Here is a 16161-nt window from a genome sequence, read left to right as displayed (position 1 = left end):
CAGGCAGGAGTCTATTGTGTAATGATGGCACAGCTGGATCATGTAACTTGCTGCATGGGATCTTTTTCGTGCAAGGAATCTGTACACAGAGAAAACCACTGAGAAAGAAGAAGCAGGACAGAGACCTCAGAGATTTCCTTTTTCCTACCACGAGGTACTGGATGGAATGTATTTGATATGTTAGCTTCCTCTTAACTCCTTGTGTTTGCTGCTGGCTCTCCTCATTGGTTCTCTGGGGCTCCAGCATCTCCAACTCTCTAAATGATTTCTTTGAGGAAGGAAAATTCTTCTGCATTGTCTGCCAAGCTGGACTTAACCTTGGACGCTTGGAAATCTTCCAATATTTTTCTGCCTCGTATTTCTGGCATGTAAAAATTCATCACATCTTAACACATCTGGTTTAATCTTTCATGTCCTGGTTGACTTCACCACTGCAAAATATGGCTGCATTCTGTACAGGGGCCTCCTGGTTCTGTAGTGGTTGAACAGATTTCTTTCTGTTCCCACCCTTCCTGTTCACATGTGTTTTAACACTTTACAGACTACTCATTGCCATTAATTAACACCATTTTAGATTAATTAAATGGATGGATGGAGATTAATCACCCACCAGTTTAGCAGCAAAGCATGCATCAGATGCTCTAGACCTGACTGGGGTCCAGCCTTGCCATACTGCAGCAGGAACCAAAATCAAGGCACATTTCTCCCTTGTAGGGGGTTTTCTACATTGCTGCATGGCCAGTGCGTGGTTGGAAGTGCTTTGAGGGAGGTCAGCATTGCTCCTTTGCAGGTGCCAGGTATGTGCCAGGGGCACAGTGATGGCTTTTTGGCAGCAGCTGTAGGGTTTGGCACCGGGCATCACAAACTGGACACTGAGTATGAATCCCCATCAGGCCCAGCCTGATGCAGAGGGAAGGGGCTCTCCTCTGGCGCAGCCACAGCACAGGATGAAAATACATCTCGCAGAGTACCCAGAAGGCAGAACCCAGCCCAGCCACAGGAGAAACTGTGCCCATGACAGCAAGAGGAAACAGCTTCCACACAGAGCCAGGGGACTGTGGCTGGTGGCATGACCTTGTCAAGGAGCAGGGGGTGGCAAGCAGGGGTGGCAGAAGCAGAGAGCAGCACTACCCGAAATCCATCCTGAATAACAGGTGCTTTCAGCTCCAGAATAGTGCGGGGTATAGTCTAGCAATGACTACTTCAGTCCACAGCAAAGCACTGACTGGCAATACCAAAAGCTATCAGCACTTCTTTTTGGTGTTGCATTTTAAAGTAATCCTCCTCAATTGTAAAGGCCACATCCCTCCATTTCACAATATAAACTCTCTACAGATGGACAGAAGAGAATAAAATAAATGCTCAGAAGCCAGAGAATATATAGGCTTCACAGCAAAGGACACACTTCTGTCTTCAAAATAGTCCCTTCACTGCCATGTCTGCTCCCCCAGAATTCAGAAAAAATATATATCCCAAACATCTGAGTCCATTGGGCAGCTTGCAAATCTCAATTATAGCACAAAACAAACATGGCAGAGGGACAAGTCCCACTGTGGTGCACAGAGCCTGACTCCTGCTCAGACAAATGAGCCTCTTCGTGCAGGAGCTTAACTTGGCCTCGGAAGGTGGGTCTGACTGGTAGGATCAATCTTCTCCATGGAAAATGGAGAAGGAAAGTAAGGCAATTTTTACAGAAAAAATGCCCTATAATAATACTGTAAACTCCAACGTAAACAGTTTGAGTAAACTTCTTCAGATTTCAACCAAATTCAAAACTTTGTTGCTTTGGGGGTCTGGGTCTTTTTCCCAAGTAAAAGCCCTTTTTCTCCACAAGAAACTGTTTTTCTCTCACAAATCACCAAGCTAATACCTCATTTTTTTTAGTGCATAAACCCTTCCAATTGAAACACTATTTTTTCGGCCAGCCAAAAGTGATGGCCTAGGCCCATTTCAAGTCCTTATTTTAAACACCTGCTTGCACAAAGCCAAACCTATGAGCAGCGAGGACTGCAGCCTGGGGGTCAAGGGAGAACAGGGATCCCGTGGATTTGCTCGGCTGCTGTGGCGGGAGCTTTCCCGGGATGTTGGCTACTCACAATCTTTCCGTGTGGCTGCGTCGGGGAGCGGCGTGGCGAGGCTGAGGGTGCTGGACACGCTGGCACTGGCACTGTCCAGGCTGCTGCCAAGGTGTAGCCGCCTCATGTGCCGCACGACTGCCGTGGCATTGAACGCTTGCTGGAGAAAAACAGCAAGAAAGAAATAGAGAATAAAACAATTGGAGGCAGAAGGGTTACTTGTGCTCTTCTCCTGGCTGCTCAGAGTGTTAGAAGGGAATAAGCCTGCTATCTTTCAAATTTTTCCTGGTTTCTAGTTTCTAAGCTAGAAACATCATTACCAAAAGTTTGTCCTCCTAGTGCTGAGCTGGGATGAAGCAGCAGCCTACAGGGATGGATTCGTCCTGTATTTGACAAATCCATCCCTGCCCCAACACGCATTTCTTCATGTCCCCGGGTAGTGCTGACCCCATTCCATATATAACCTTGGGTGCTTTAGCTATGAGCAGCCCCAGTCCCATTTCTCCCACTCATTACATCTGGTACTTGGTGAACACCGTCCTGTATAAAAGGCCCTGCAGGGTCATGTAACCTAAGCCTGGGCCAACTATTTTGACCACAATTTTGGGCGACAAAAGCACTAGTCTGCTGCAGGGATGGCTGTATGGCCACTGTGTTAGCAGAGCTGTGTGTCAGTGTCAGCCCTCAGGATGGGTCACTTACTCTCCATTTGCTTTTCGCAAAGTTCTTCCGGATCTGAGCGCTGACCGACTCGTGGATGTTTTTGTTGAGTGCTGTATCACCAGCAATCCTGAAATGGACAGAGCAGGCACATTTTAAGTGATTTTTTCCTCCCCTTGAATACTCTTATTTTTTCTCCTCAGCAGAAAGGCTGGTCCCAGGTGTGACTGCACCTGCAGTGATGATGATTTCATTCACACAGGGGCTCAAATTTCCCACGGCTGTCTCTGCTGGCAGCTGTGGTGGAAAATCTGGGGCAATAAAGCCAGCATAGATAAGGCTTGTAGATCTGGCAGCTGCAAAGAGGTACAGGCTGATTTTGTTGGTGCATGGCTGCTTTCTATCACCATTACAGCCCCATATGAAGACATTCTATGTTTTTTTTTTCTTTACATCCAAAGATTTAACATCAACAGGCTGAGACTACTTTTAGCCTCAGCTATGCAGAAGCTTCCAGAGCCACTCCAACCTGTCTGATTTCTGTTTGCACTGGAGATTTTCCTGTCACCCTGCAATGCACATAGTCATTCATTATGATTAATGTAGATTTACAGTAAAGCAGATACATGGACACTCACTAAAGCAGCACAGGCTGCACAAAGAGCTTAAGCTGAGCAACACTTAACCTAAAAAGATTGATTGATCTTGCACAGTTTCTTTAACAGATAAAGATACATTCGAATCTTCACCAAACTCAGTTATTTCAAGGGGATTTTATTGATTCATTTAACTCCTCAAGGCATGAGATCTGTTGAAGAGCAGGCACCATAGTGAGCTGATGTTGGGCCATGAGCTGGGGTAATTAGTGCTACCTAATGTAGGTGATGCAAGGAGGCAAAGATTGCATTGTATGTTGTATGTGATACTTTCAGAAATCAATTTTTTTAGCCACATTGTTTTTTCAGAAAAACAATGTCCATTAGCAATAAAAAATTATAAGATATTGAATAATCCATCAGGACCAGAGCATCCCAGTCTGGGGAGCTCTAACAGGATAATCAGAAGGTCTGGGGGAACTCAGCGTTCATCTTGTCCTTCTACCCACCCCACTTCTGTCATAATAGTTTTGACAAATACATGACTAACCAGTCCCTAAAGATCTCCAGAAGATGGAGACTTGTCAGGAAACCTATTCCAGTGCCTCACTATCTCCCAGAGAACATGGAAAATAGTTTATTCCCCTTGTCTTTGAAGCATCCTTTCATATATTTGAAGACTGTTATGATGACTTCTCTCCATCTTCTCTAGACTAAACAAACTGATTCTTCCACTGTTTCTTCATAACTCATGTTTTCTAATCCTCTGATCTAGTGAGCTCCTCTGGACTTTCTCCAGCTAGTCCACATCTTCCTTAGAGGTCGGCACCCGAACTGTTCTGTGTTTTCCAACTAAGGCAGTGGAATGGCAGCGTTACTTTGTGCTTCTTAAAAGATGAAACTCTGCTTACATACCCCGGCCTGCTGCTTCCATTTATGTGTCCCGGGTACTGGAAGCATCCCTTTCGCTTTGCCCGCATCATTCCAAACTGTAACCCTGTTTCCTCTAAGGACATGATGCTTTTTCTGTCTTCATGTCCATGGCACATCTAAGAAGTGCTGAGATCAGCCTTCTCCAAACTGCTGCCTGCCTTCCTGCTGGCAACAATCTCCCAGGATCTTCATCAGAGAGATGAGAGCAATGACTTAATCTTGGGAGGAAGGACTAAACCCTCATGTCTCAAGAATGGAGACCCACCAATCCCATCCTGTTGGAACTGAGCTCATCTCTGTTGGGTTATTCAGAGCAGCAGGATTGTGGGCAGGAAGGAGCAGGGTCCAGGGTAACTCTCATCCAGCTGGGAAGGGCCCCATCTCACTGTCACTGCCAAGTAGCCTCTGCCTCGAGCAGACAGAAGAACTGGGCAAAGCATGGCTCCCAAATGTCACTTGACTTCCTCTCTTGGGTCCCTGTGCTGTTAATGGAGAAAGGGAAGTGTTTGGCTTAGAACTGAATGATCTTCAGATCTTTGAAGACGATTCCTTCTGATCACGTCTCCCACTGACAGGGAGGCAAGCTGGATTTCCTGGATTTCCCACTGAGGCCAGGTGACCAAAAGCTTTGTGAGGCACTACCTGGGTTAAGCATCATGTTCACTGTTCCATCCTCTGTCCTGCACAGTGAATATTGCCAGGCTCAGCACAGACCCTGATGGACCCCAAGCAATCCACACTCCCAGAGAGGCCCTAGCAGAGCTTCCTGGTAGGAATGCAAACTGCAAGTCAGAGTCACTCCAAAATGTCATCAGCACTCTGCTCTGCCCAAGAACACCTCCTTGGTGAAGGCAGGTGTCCTCAACACACATCAGCTGGGAGCACTGGCTATCATACTACAGATCTCAGAAGAAACTACAAGCCAACCCATCCCTTCAGTAACTGATCAAAAAGACCAAGACAGAAAATTCACTTACACTTAAAAAGGACATTTTTTCCACCAAAGCTAATGACGCATTTTGCTTTACAAACAAGTTGGTTAGCAAACTCTATAAGAACAGATCCTGTTTCCCACTTGTCAAATCTTGTTTTGGAAACACAGACAGAACAAGTTCTTGGGGCATGATGCCCTTGCCAGCTCTTCCAGAAGATTGTTCTTGCCAGTCTCCACAAGGATTTGAAAATACAGTTTTGTCATATGAAGCTTTTGATTGGGCATGTAGTTCCAATACAGGCTCTCTCTCTCTCTCTCCATATATATCTAATTTTTTTTTTATTAGTTTCAGGGTCATTTTCTGAAATGCTATGGCTTCAATAAGAAACTGCTGGTTCCAAGAGCTCACAAACTGCCTTCTACCACCCCTAACTCTATGTTCACTATGCAATCATTGTAGTTCCAGGAAAAAACTCTTGGTATTTGGGCAAATACCAAGATAGTACTGGTATTCTCCAAATAGGCAAAATAGTATTTATTTACTTCACAAGGGGATGGACAGACATCCCGTGAAGCCCTCAGATGCTACAGCAGTGGAACCATCCTACACCTAAGGTCTCTTCAGCAACATTAGCACTTTGCAGATGATAGTTTTTAATCAGAGCAAAATAACAGCACTGCTGGGGCTGATTTAGGGCAGCAGGAGCTGTTCAAACACGTGCTGGTATGCTGAATGGTGTGGCTCAGAACACAGCCTTGGCTGCCAAAGTCGGGAGTGGGATTGCTCTCCAAGCCACCTTTGAAGAGCTACCCCGTTAATCCTGCGATGCTGTAACACAAGCACGGTGCTTTCAGACTGTGCTCTGCACTTGGAGGATTTTGTAACTTTTATGAAATACTCATGGTGTTATAGTGTTTATAGTATAGTTTTACTTCTAGGAAAATGAGCGATGTTAACATCCCTTCGCTGTTGGTGCTTTGCTGGAGATGTGGGGGTTTCAGGACACAGAAGAGGTGGAGGTGAGCAGGGAGAAGTCACATCTTTTGTACTCTCAACTGGTAGATATGAAAAGTGAGAGATGCTTTGGGCACACAGATCTACCCTGTGGTGGGCGTCATGAGCATCCTCACATCTATACCAAATGTATTTAATAATGAACTTTGGTTCCCTTGCTGAGAAGAGAATGAATGAAATTTAACAGATACTGGTTTTAGTGCATGTTATAATTACCCTTCCACGTTTCCCTAACTCTCCGAGACCACAGGCTATAAACCATCTTGCTTTTCCTTTTAGGACAAAAATAGTGTCTTTCTAATGTATCTTTTAGTATCTTTTTTTCTTTATTTATTTCTCCTTCCCTCCCTAGCACAACATATCCTTTGCCTGCAAAAATCAGCTCCATTTTCACTGAGAAACTGTAATCAACTTGAGCTGATCAGACTGATGCTTATCTAGTCCTGAACAATAGTTTCTGGCTTTACAGTTACCTTTGAAGTTAACTGTGTCAGCACTTAAGTTTTTTTTACCAACTGTACTAGATGGTCCAGTAAAAGACATTGCTTCTACCTACCACACACATATACAATAATAAAATTAAACAAATCAGAATAATGCATCATCTGTTATCCTGCTGAGCATCACCCAGAACCAGGCAAGGACTGTTTAGTCTAAGTGGAACCTGGATTTTCTCTCGGGATTCCCATTTTGCAGCACCTGAAAGCAGCTACATCCTAACAATGCTTTGGGGAACTTCATGCTGAAGCTGGTTTTACATCCAGCAGTAAATATATAACTGTCTCAATGCACAGAATTGGACACCAAGAGACCAAGAGTGATGGTTCTCCATCCCAAACACATCCACTGAAGCTAAGAAGGGTATTTCTCATGAATAACCATAACAAATCTAATCCTGCACATGAGAGGAATCTAATCTAACAATCAAATATTATTTCATAGTATCTAATTTATTTTAGCTCTCTAGCTGCCTTCAAACTTATCACACCAATTTATCTGGCCATACCACTTCTAAGCTTTGAGAGGAATGTCTAACAAAGACAAAACCAGCAAATTTCCTTTTGGATAGTTCTTCATTAGCATGCTGCAAGCAAATGTCTCGCTCGTCCTCCCTGCCCACAAAGGCAGGCAGAGCCTTTCATCCACCATTATTTTCTGAACCTCCCTTCTGAAGGCAGCCAACTCAAATGCTGTGCTGGGCAAAGAGTGCTTGGAAATACTCCTGAGTATGATGACAGGAAACATGGAGTTAGCTGTAATGGATAATGTTGAGGGATCATAACTCTTCTATATGTACACACACACACACACACCCCACCCCCATGCATGTGTATAAATACATGTATCAGTGTATGTTCCAAAATAAATAGAGTGCAGGGATGAATTCGGTAAGAGTTTGATTTAATGTTGTAAACATCAGCAGTTCCCTTCAGGAAGGCCTTTCCACACTTCAAACAATATTGTCTGAGAACTGGGCTCTTTGTAAACCATGTGCTTTCCCTGGGTGGAAATTATTATCTGGCTTGTGCTCTCTGGCACATAATAAACACTCAGGGTCATGGTCACAATTTGCAGAGGCTCAGTCCTTGCCAGAGCTTTGTGACTCCTCAGTGAAGTTGTGGATGGTTGGCACATCCCAAGGATCCTCTCTCCCTTTGCACAAGCAATGGGGAAAGGCCAGGACCACACTCCTACCTGCAGACACTGGTGTCTAAGTGGTGTCACAAACTCCTTCTACAGTCTATGTATTTACAGTCTCTACATGGAAGCAATTAATCCATCACCCTTTAATTTAGGTGTCTCAAATTGCCTTTGATGCAACTGCCTTCAGCACATGGCTCTAAATCCCATTTCAATTCACTTGGTTAATGCATGACAGAGTAAATAAATTCATGGCAGCCCTTCTAACTTCTGTATTAGCTTCCTAATTGTCAGACTTTGTCCTCATCCTCTGAGCACTGTTTTCTTTCCCTCTAATCCAAGCCTAGAGGCTGAATTTGGCTCTGCAGGACCTAGTTTGACCTGATGGGGAGCACACTTCTATAATCCTTGTGGGTCCCTTCCAGCTCAGGATATTCTATGTTTCTATGAGTCTATAGCTGGAAAGAACAGGTCTTCGGGTTTCTGCTGCTCCCCTCTAATCACTGCAGACTGAACCACTGCCCTAAACAGGATGTGGGCTCTGACATGGCAATATATTTAATAAACTTAATTGCTGTCTTTAATATGAGCCAGGGAAACATTAAAATGTATCAAGCTGCAGCAAAATCACCCCGTTTTTTGTTACCTTAATTTTCCATGTCCTTTTTGAAAAGTCACAGTGGGAACAACTAAGCAGAACATTGCACCTTTGCAACACACCATTAACAGTGCAAACCTCACTGAAAGACACGCTATAAAATAAATAACTTTTCCAGCGGAAAGCATAAGTCACCTGTATATTAAACTGGAGAAATCTGTATAAATGGACACGCAGGGGTGGAGTCATTATACCAACAAATCTCACATATTGTACTGTTTCAGCTACCATACTTCACTGCAATTATTAGCCTCCTTTTCTGCCAGCTCCGAGTTTAACATACCATCCCCCTGCCAAGGCCTTTTGATTATAAATAGCAAAACATCACGTAAATGTAGGCATGTGGTGAGCAGATACACTGCAGAAAAGTGGGCCATTGGGAAGAAGTATTTACTTTTTTTAGGGTTTGATCCTGTGCAAACATTTAGTCATGCAAATATCTATTCTGGAGCAGTTTCCCAAAATTCAAAGACATTATTAACCTTAAAGGCACAAATGTAGTATCTTGCAAGATCTAGTTCTTGCAAGCCCTGTTTGGAAGGTTTTACTGAAAACATGGTGATTAAAATAAAAGGCGTGTTTTGGAATCAGTTTGCTCTTCACAAATACTGCATATTGAAACAACAAAATCTCATGGCCAGGTAGCCATGTCATGCACAGTTAACTACTTTTAGCATAATCAGATTATAAAATATGTGTTAAGTACTCATGATTTGATAGATTTCTTCTAAATTTGTGACAGATCCCAATGATCTGATACTGCAGAGGAAGATTTCACAGGAGGAAGAAAAAGGGAAAGCTGGAAAATGTTACTACATGGAGCCCCTTCCCCACATATGTTAATTATCTACCATTCACACAGCAACCGTGACTCAGGGAGGCCTGTGTTCTGCTGGTGAAACAAGGAGACAAACCCCAACTCTCACTGAAGTCTGGCAAAACTCCCATTAGCCTCAGTGGCATCAGGGTTTCGCTTTGTGAGAACTCTAGGGTTCAAAGATGCTTCTCCAGTTGTGTTGCTTGAGCAGACAAGAAAAAATGCCTTTTATGAGATGCCATTACGGGCTGCTTGCTGTGCAAGCACTCTGCAAAAACGTATCATTTATGGGACCACTTCAGCCTGCTCTGATCATCTCTTCCCACTAAGCCAACAGTCTTATGTACCTCTGTCCTTCTGATAACACACAGAGAAGATGCTCTTTTGGCACTGTGGAAGGTGACGTGGCTAAGGGGGATGTACACTGAAAAATCCATGCTCATTGGAAAAGGGGGTGTGGTACCCTCTCTCTTCTGGCTGCACATGTGCAGCCCTGTCTCCAACTGCTGCAACACTGGATGCAACCCTGAGAGAGAGGAACTCAGGCCTGGAGCTGTTGGAAATGTAAATATGCCCAGGTTGAGAGAAGGACACGGCTGACCACTGAGACAAAGCACAGAACTCTCCTCCTCCTCGACTGAAATAGCCTTCCCTCCCTACCAAGAGAAGGAAAAGGATGTCACTGCAACAGATGTAATGGCTAGAATGAGAAAAGAAACAGTAGAAACCCTCACTACTTCTTGACATAAGGGATCTGGGTGGAAAATGCTCCTTGAGCAATGCTTTGGCAAAAGGAGATCCTATCACTACTCCAAAATAACAGATAATATCTGGGTGAGCAGACATGATTATCCAAAAAGGCCTTCACCACTACGGGATCCAAACCCTCCAAAAAAAATCACTGCACCCCTCTCCAGAGAGGCCCAAAACTGCAACATCCATGTTACAGGAAGCTTTTCAGAGCAAGGGGGAATGAGGCATGGAATGCTGCTCATGAGCACACTGTGGAGGACAGAGGCAGATCTGAAGCCATAGCTTTGGAAACCTCCATGCTTTGCTTTCAGTACAACTGCCCCACAATCCCCTGGCACACACTGTCTCTGTGTCAAAGGGAGGTGGATTCTGGATGTGGAGTGGAAACATGGTGAGTATTTTCAGCCTTCCTTCTGCAGTGCCATTTGCATGTCTGACATTTCAAAGGCTGACCCTGAGCTGTGCTGGGAGCTGTGTAAAAACCTGAAGTCTCAAAAATGAACCACTGGATGGCAAAGTCAGCCTGGTGGAAGAAGACGCCCTGCCACAGAAATGGGGAAAAACCCTTTCGGGGTGTTGTTTTTACATGGAAGATTGGATTCTGTGGAAAATAGTACGAATTATGGAGTAGTCTGTGAGTTTCCATTGGCCCTTGGCCATGACATGCAAAAGAAAAAAAAACCACACAAAAAAAGGAATGAAAACACTTTTTATCATTTTGTTCCTTTCAGAGGGCCCAGAAGCTGTGTGTGTTACAAGTGCCACGTTTCTTTGTTGCACTCCAGCAACCAACACAGATGTAGCAGGGCCAGGAGCTGGATGCTTACGTTTTGTGTATCTTGGATGCAAGGCTTTGGAAAATCTGTCTCTGAGTTGTACAAATGGTCACCTCACTCTCTACTGGGAGTTGCATTCCCATTGTTTATTCTGTATTTCTAATATTGACTTGTTTAATTTCCTAAGGCTCATGTCAGTGTCATTTAGAAACAGTTTGGGATTTTTTTTTCATCTCACAAAAGCTGGATTTCATTTCTCAAAATTTCCTTTTTGTCACACAGACAGTGCAAAAGGAAGTGGCATTTGGGGCAATTGTGATAGTATAAAAACAGAGTCTAATGCATACCTGAGGTGCAAATGTCATGCCATTAACTCTTTTCTGTTGCAGCTTTTATAACAACAAAAATAATACCTCACCTTGTATATATAATGTTCCCTGCCCTAAAAGACTTAGATCCAGAGCCCATGAGTGGGTGCAGCTGGTAGTGTGGGATGATGCTCTCAGTCACTCAGGGCTGGTCAAAAGTACATGAGTCACCCTTGCTCCAGCTACACAAACCTTGGGTAATGTTGGTGAAGTCACCCATATGCAAAGGCATCATCTAACTTAAGGCACTTTAATCATTTTGGCACATCCCACTGCTGCACTACAGTCAACATATGTAATTCAGCATTTTACTAATCCTTACACAGGTTGGTGCATGAGATTCAACTCCATTACAGTTTTCCAGGAAAATCTGGAGGACAAAGGCAGGGGTTGTAAGAATAGAAGCACAGAGTTATGTAGTAGAGGTCAGTACAATATGTGACAGAAAAACCACTTCCACCCATGAATGTAAAAAGGTGCGCTCTTGTCCTGAGGGTTTTTCAGAGCAGTGAGTGCTGCTTACCAAGGGTGCCGTGCTGCTTGCTCACAGGTGTATCTTTTATTAGGGTCCTTTTCCATCAAATTCCGAATGAAGTCTTTAGCTGCAAAAAAAAAGAGAGAATAATTGAAAGCAATAGAGTTGAGGCCCAGTCCTGCTGCCACATGATCAGCCAACAGCACTGATCAGGCTCCCAAGTGCCATTTGGCCACAGCACAAGAAAATGGCCCTGAGTAATTTTTTATTTATTAGTATAGATATAACCAAAGTGACTTAGGACAAATCCAAGCTATTTAGTGTAGCAGATAAAAGCTGAAGGCATCTACTCCTGCAGGCATTTAGGAGTGGTATGGATAATGCAGAGTCAGCAGAGGATAACCCCACCAGCTCCTGGGTCCCTGGTCAGTCATGTGCTGCATCATCTTAGTGGTCAGATCGTGGCCACATCCACTGGAGGTGCTGGTCAGCTGAGAGGAGAGGGAGGATGTCAGACGCCACAGTAAGAGGAGCTTCACGTTGCTCATTCCAAGCAGTCACACACATGGACAGCTGTGAGGACATGTTGCCTATTTAAGAGGAATTTAGCAAGGAAAATGGACTCCCTGGAGCAGGAGGCAGTGTGTTTTTAATCGGCACTATAATGGAAGGAAGGGAGATTGCAGCATGGCGTGCATCCAGCAGCTTCAGGACAGCGTAGCTGAAGGAGCCACAGCAAAGCCAAATATGGCAGGAAAATCTTTGTGCTGATTTAGGTGATGGACTTTCCCCCATGAGGCATAAGAGTCTGCCAGCAGACTTTCATATTTTCTCTGAAAATCCTTATTAGTTTAAAAAAACTTCTCATCACATATATTTGTGAGCAATCCATCACAACGGTACCTGGACTGCACATGTAAGCAGCGTAAAATGATGCTCTGTGTGGAGATAAGAGCATATATAATCATCTTTATAATAAAAACACTCATTTTTTATCTCCCCTGCCTCAATCAGTAGCACTAATAAATTAGAAAACTGTATTTATATGGATATTTTTACATGATGGAATATTCCTAGAACTCATTTCTTCTCCTGCATGAAGTAGCAGATGTTTCCGTGGGTTGGACAGAGGAAGGACACTGAGCTTGGGTGACCTCTTGGAGACCACACAGTGTCTCAGGGACACAGGCATGTGCAAGGCTGAATGTCCCCTGCTGTCACCCCTTGACATGGACCCACGCTGGAGCCAGAAGCCCTTCGGCACATCTGCCTGTAACACCTTGGTGTATCTGCCCCTCTGCCAGGCTGACAGGAGCAGGGACAGGTGGGTACTATGGGTTAAATGTCTCTTGCACTGGGTGGGGAACATCCACCCACATGGACAGTCCTCCCAGTTTCTGTATCTGCTCACCTGCCTCATTTGAAAGCCATTAATTTCTTGGTTCTTTGCTGCACACACTGAGGACTTGCTTTGGAGCTGCAGTGCAGTGTCAGCAACAGAGCCAAACTCGTTTGCCACCTTATTATTAATGACACATTAACAATCTGCTTTTCATTTGGATACAATGAAGAAATTAAGCTGCTTTTTCTTCTTGGGTCCGCCTTCTGCCATCTTTATCTTCTGTTTGAGCTATGTTTTAGTGCTTTGTGTGTGGCCGGGCAAAACAGTATTTAATTTGTCTCCTGCAGAAACAAACTCCCAAGACTATTTGAGCCAAAAGAAATGCACATTCCCACTGTTTTTCAGTTAAAATGAGCTCTGAACATGATGGAGGGTGCATTTTCATGCCCAGGGGGGAAGTATGCAATAGGCACACATGCATGCCTGGTTGTTGCAATTTAAACAGCAGTAGCTACTTACCAGACTCGGAGATGTCATCCCAGTACGGAGAGTCAAACTCATACTCTGCCTTAAGGATCTGCTCAAAGAGTTTGGAGTCGTTTTCATCATAGAAAGGGGGGTATCCACAGAGCCTAATGGAGGACAAGAAAAGAGAGAGGTGGCCACTGGACCCATTTCTGTCCAGAAGGTGAGAAGGAGGGAGGGAGAAGAAGGAGAAACTCTTGCTTAAGACTTGCCCCAGTAAGTTTTCAAGCAGGCAAGTGCTACCATGAGAGAAGTTTGTTCAGGGACATGTAAACTCACAAGACTGGCACTGTCCTGGACAGAGAGGAATTCTGCCTGGAAACCTGGTGCTGTTGACCCCATACTGACCCATGCAGATATCCTGGACTCCCTCTGCATGCTCTTGGGTGTTTAACCAGAGGAACAGTTTTATCACACAGACATAACCCCTTCCATCCTCTCCTTTAGACGTGTTGAGGAGATTTCAGGGTCACAGAACATCAGTCCCTCTCATCCCTCAGCATATCCAGAAGACCTGGTGCAATGCAGGACAAGGAGCCCCGCAGAGCTTTCAGGCAGAGGGCATAATGCATCTGCAGGTTCTGCTGGGCTCTGTGTCCCCAGACACAGTGAGGAGGACGCCTGGGAGCCCGTTCTCCTCTGCAGCAGGGCCTGCAAGGGCTGCACATGGGCCAGTTGCTGCTGCAGACACAGGGAGAGCCTCTCCCTTTCTCACTCCTGCAAGGGATTTCGCTGACCCCATCCAATTGCCTGCTTTGCCTGAGGCTAATAACAGTCCTGTCCTGGTTTTCAGTGTTTATAATCAGGCTTCTCAGAAAACCTGGCCTCAGGACAAGCAGGACATTGAACATTATTTGCCTAGTTTGAGCTAATACATTCAGGGTGCACCCTCCCAGTGCTGCAGAGAACAGGACAGCCACGATGCTGAGGCAGGGCTGGACTTGGGAAAAGCACATCCAGCACTGCATTAAGCAAATGCAGTGACAAAACTCGTGTGTCAGAGATCCCTCACACCCAGCTGGTGCTGCAGGGAGAAGTCTGTCCCACTCTGCGCAGACATGCCAGCAGAGACACCCCTTCTTCAGATTTTAATACCAGCTTTGCAAAGTGCCAGATTTATCTCTGAGGCTGGCCCAAGGTTTTAGCAAACCCATCCTGCTCACAGTTGAACAGACTCTCCTGCCTCTGCGGTCTGTATAAAGATGATACTTTTTTTTCTCTTATCGCTGGTCTAAATCATTCTTTCACATACTTTGCTGGTATTGAAATCATCTTTTTCCTACAGTTTTTTAACTCTGAGTCAATCAACCTCAATAAAGCATTTAACTGGAGAGAGCCAGCCATTACAAACAGACTGAAGATCCAGCTCAGAAGCAACAACAGAGCAAGGCGGGGAAACTGCAAGAAATTAAATACTTGAGTTATTTATAACCCAAAGCCAGCTGGCTGCCCTGGAGGTTACTCGAACCAACTCGGCACTTGAGGGTGAAAGGAGCAATGTTTTGTTAGCTCTGAAGAGCCAGTGTGCTTGATAAATAATTTAAATACCGAGTGAGATGTTGATCTGCGTCACATCCATACTGACCTGGGAGAACTCTACTGAAATTTGCAGCTTGATAATGAACCCGCTGTGGTTCAGCTGAACCAGAAGTCTCTCTCTATCTCGGAGAGCAGATGAGCCAGTCCTCATTTGTGTCCCACTGGATGACTGCCATTGTCAAAAGCAGTAAGATAAACTCATGCCAGGCAAGCATGTACGTCCAGAGCAGGACTGTGCACCTCCTTAATGGGCATGTGCTTGTGTGGGGGGCTGGGTACTCCTGTGTGAAACCCCGTGGTGCAGGTGGTCTGTGAGAAGGGTCCTTAAAAATGCTGAATTCAAGCAAATGCCAAAAAGGCACAATGTACATGGATAACGAAGGAAAAACATCTGGTAGCTTAATGAAGAAACTGGATCCACAGTCAGGGTCCAGCCCTACAGGTATCTGTGATGAGCTTACAAATTACTTGTTTTAGTGTGATAATTATCAGTGCTCACACCTCACAGTCTTGGAGTGGGATGCACATTAACTGATTTTCACCTTCCTCCTCTTTCGTCACAATCCTCAAGATTTTGGGTGCTTTACTGAGGGGAAATGATGGAGCTGACAGCACCAGCACTGTAACTGGTAGGATGAGCACTGGGGTAGAGATGCCCAGGTTGGAGTTAAAGAAAAAAAAAAAAAGAAAAAAGAAAAAAGGAAAGAAGAAAAACCACTTGAAGCCATTGCTCTGTCCCCTCTTCCCTGGGAGACTCAGGGGGCTCCATGTAAGAAGCCTGACAGCCCTTCATTAATTTCTTGCCTTCCTCAGCACTTTCCTTAAACAACCCCAAAGCATTTTAAGGTGAGCAGACAGCACTGTGCATGCTGAGGCACTGGCAGGCTGCTCTGGAGAGAGAAATAGCTCCCTTCAAATGTGCTAATTGTACTAATGTACTAATTACCTTGGCAAAGGTACAAGAGCACAAGTTAGGACTGCTGTGATTTATACACACTTGTGGCAACAAAAGGTAGGAGCAAACTGCAAAGCAGAACAGAGCTGGAGGGCAACA

General features: G+C 44.7%; 1 protein-coding gene across 3 annotated transcripts in view; it reads right to left on the bottom strand.

Moving 5' to 3' along the window:
• The window catches only part of CAMK1D (calcium/calmodulin dependent protein kinase ID), a 210512-nt gene that overhangs the window by 8888 nt on the left and 185463 nt on the right, over positions 1 to 16161 (bottom strand). For all 3 annotated transcript variants that reach the window (XM_039570647.1, XM_039570648.1, XM_039570649.1), the window contains exons 7-10: positions 13563 to 13675; positions 11750 to 11828; positions 2778 to 2865; positions 2097 to 2235 (exon numbers count right to left, since the gene is read on the bottom strand). In XM_039570647.1, the coding sequence (XP_039426581.1) occupies positions 2097 to 2235; positions 2778 to 2865; positions 11750 to 11828; positions 13563 to 13675 (419 nt within the window). The remainder of the gene's footprint in view (positions 1 to 2096; positions 2236 to 2777; positions 2866 to 11749; positions 11829 to 13562; positions 13676 to 16161) is intronic.

Source organism: Corvus cornix, chromosome 1A (assembly GCF_000738735.6).
Source record: "Corvus cornix cornix isolate S_Up_H32 chromosome 1A, ASM73873v5, whole genome shotgun sequence".
Lineage (NCBI taxonomy): Eukaryota > Metazoa > Chordata > Aves > Passeriformes > Corvidae > Corvus > Corvus cornix.
Note: the sequence above shows the minus strand (reverse complement) of the source record. Positions and strands in the feature narration are given on the sequence as shown.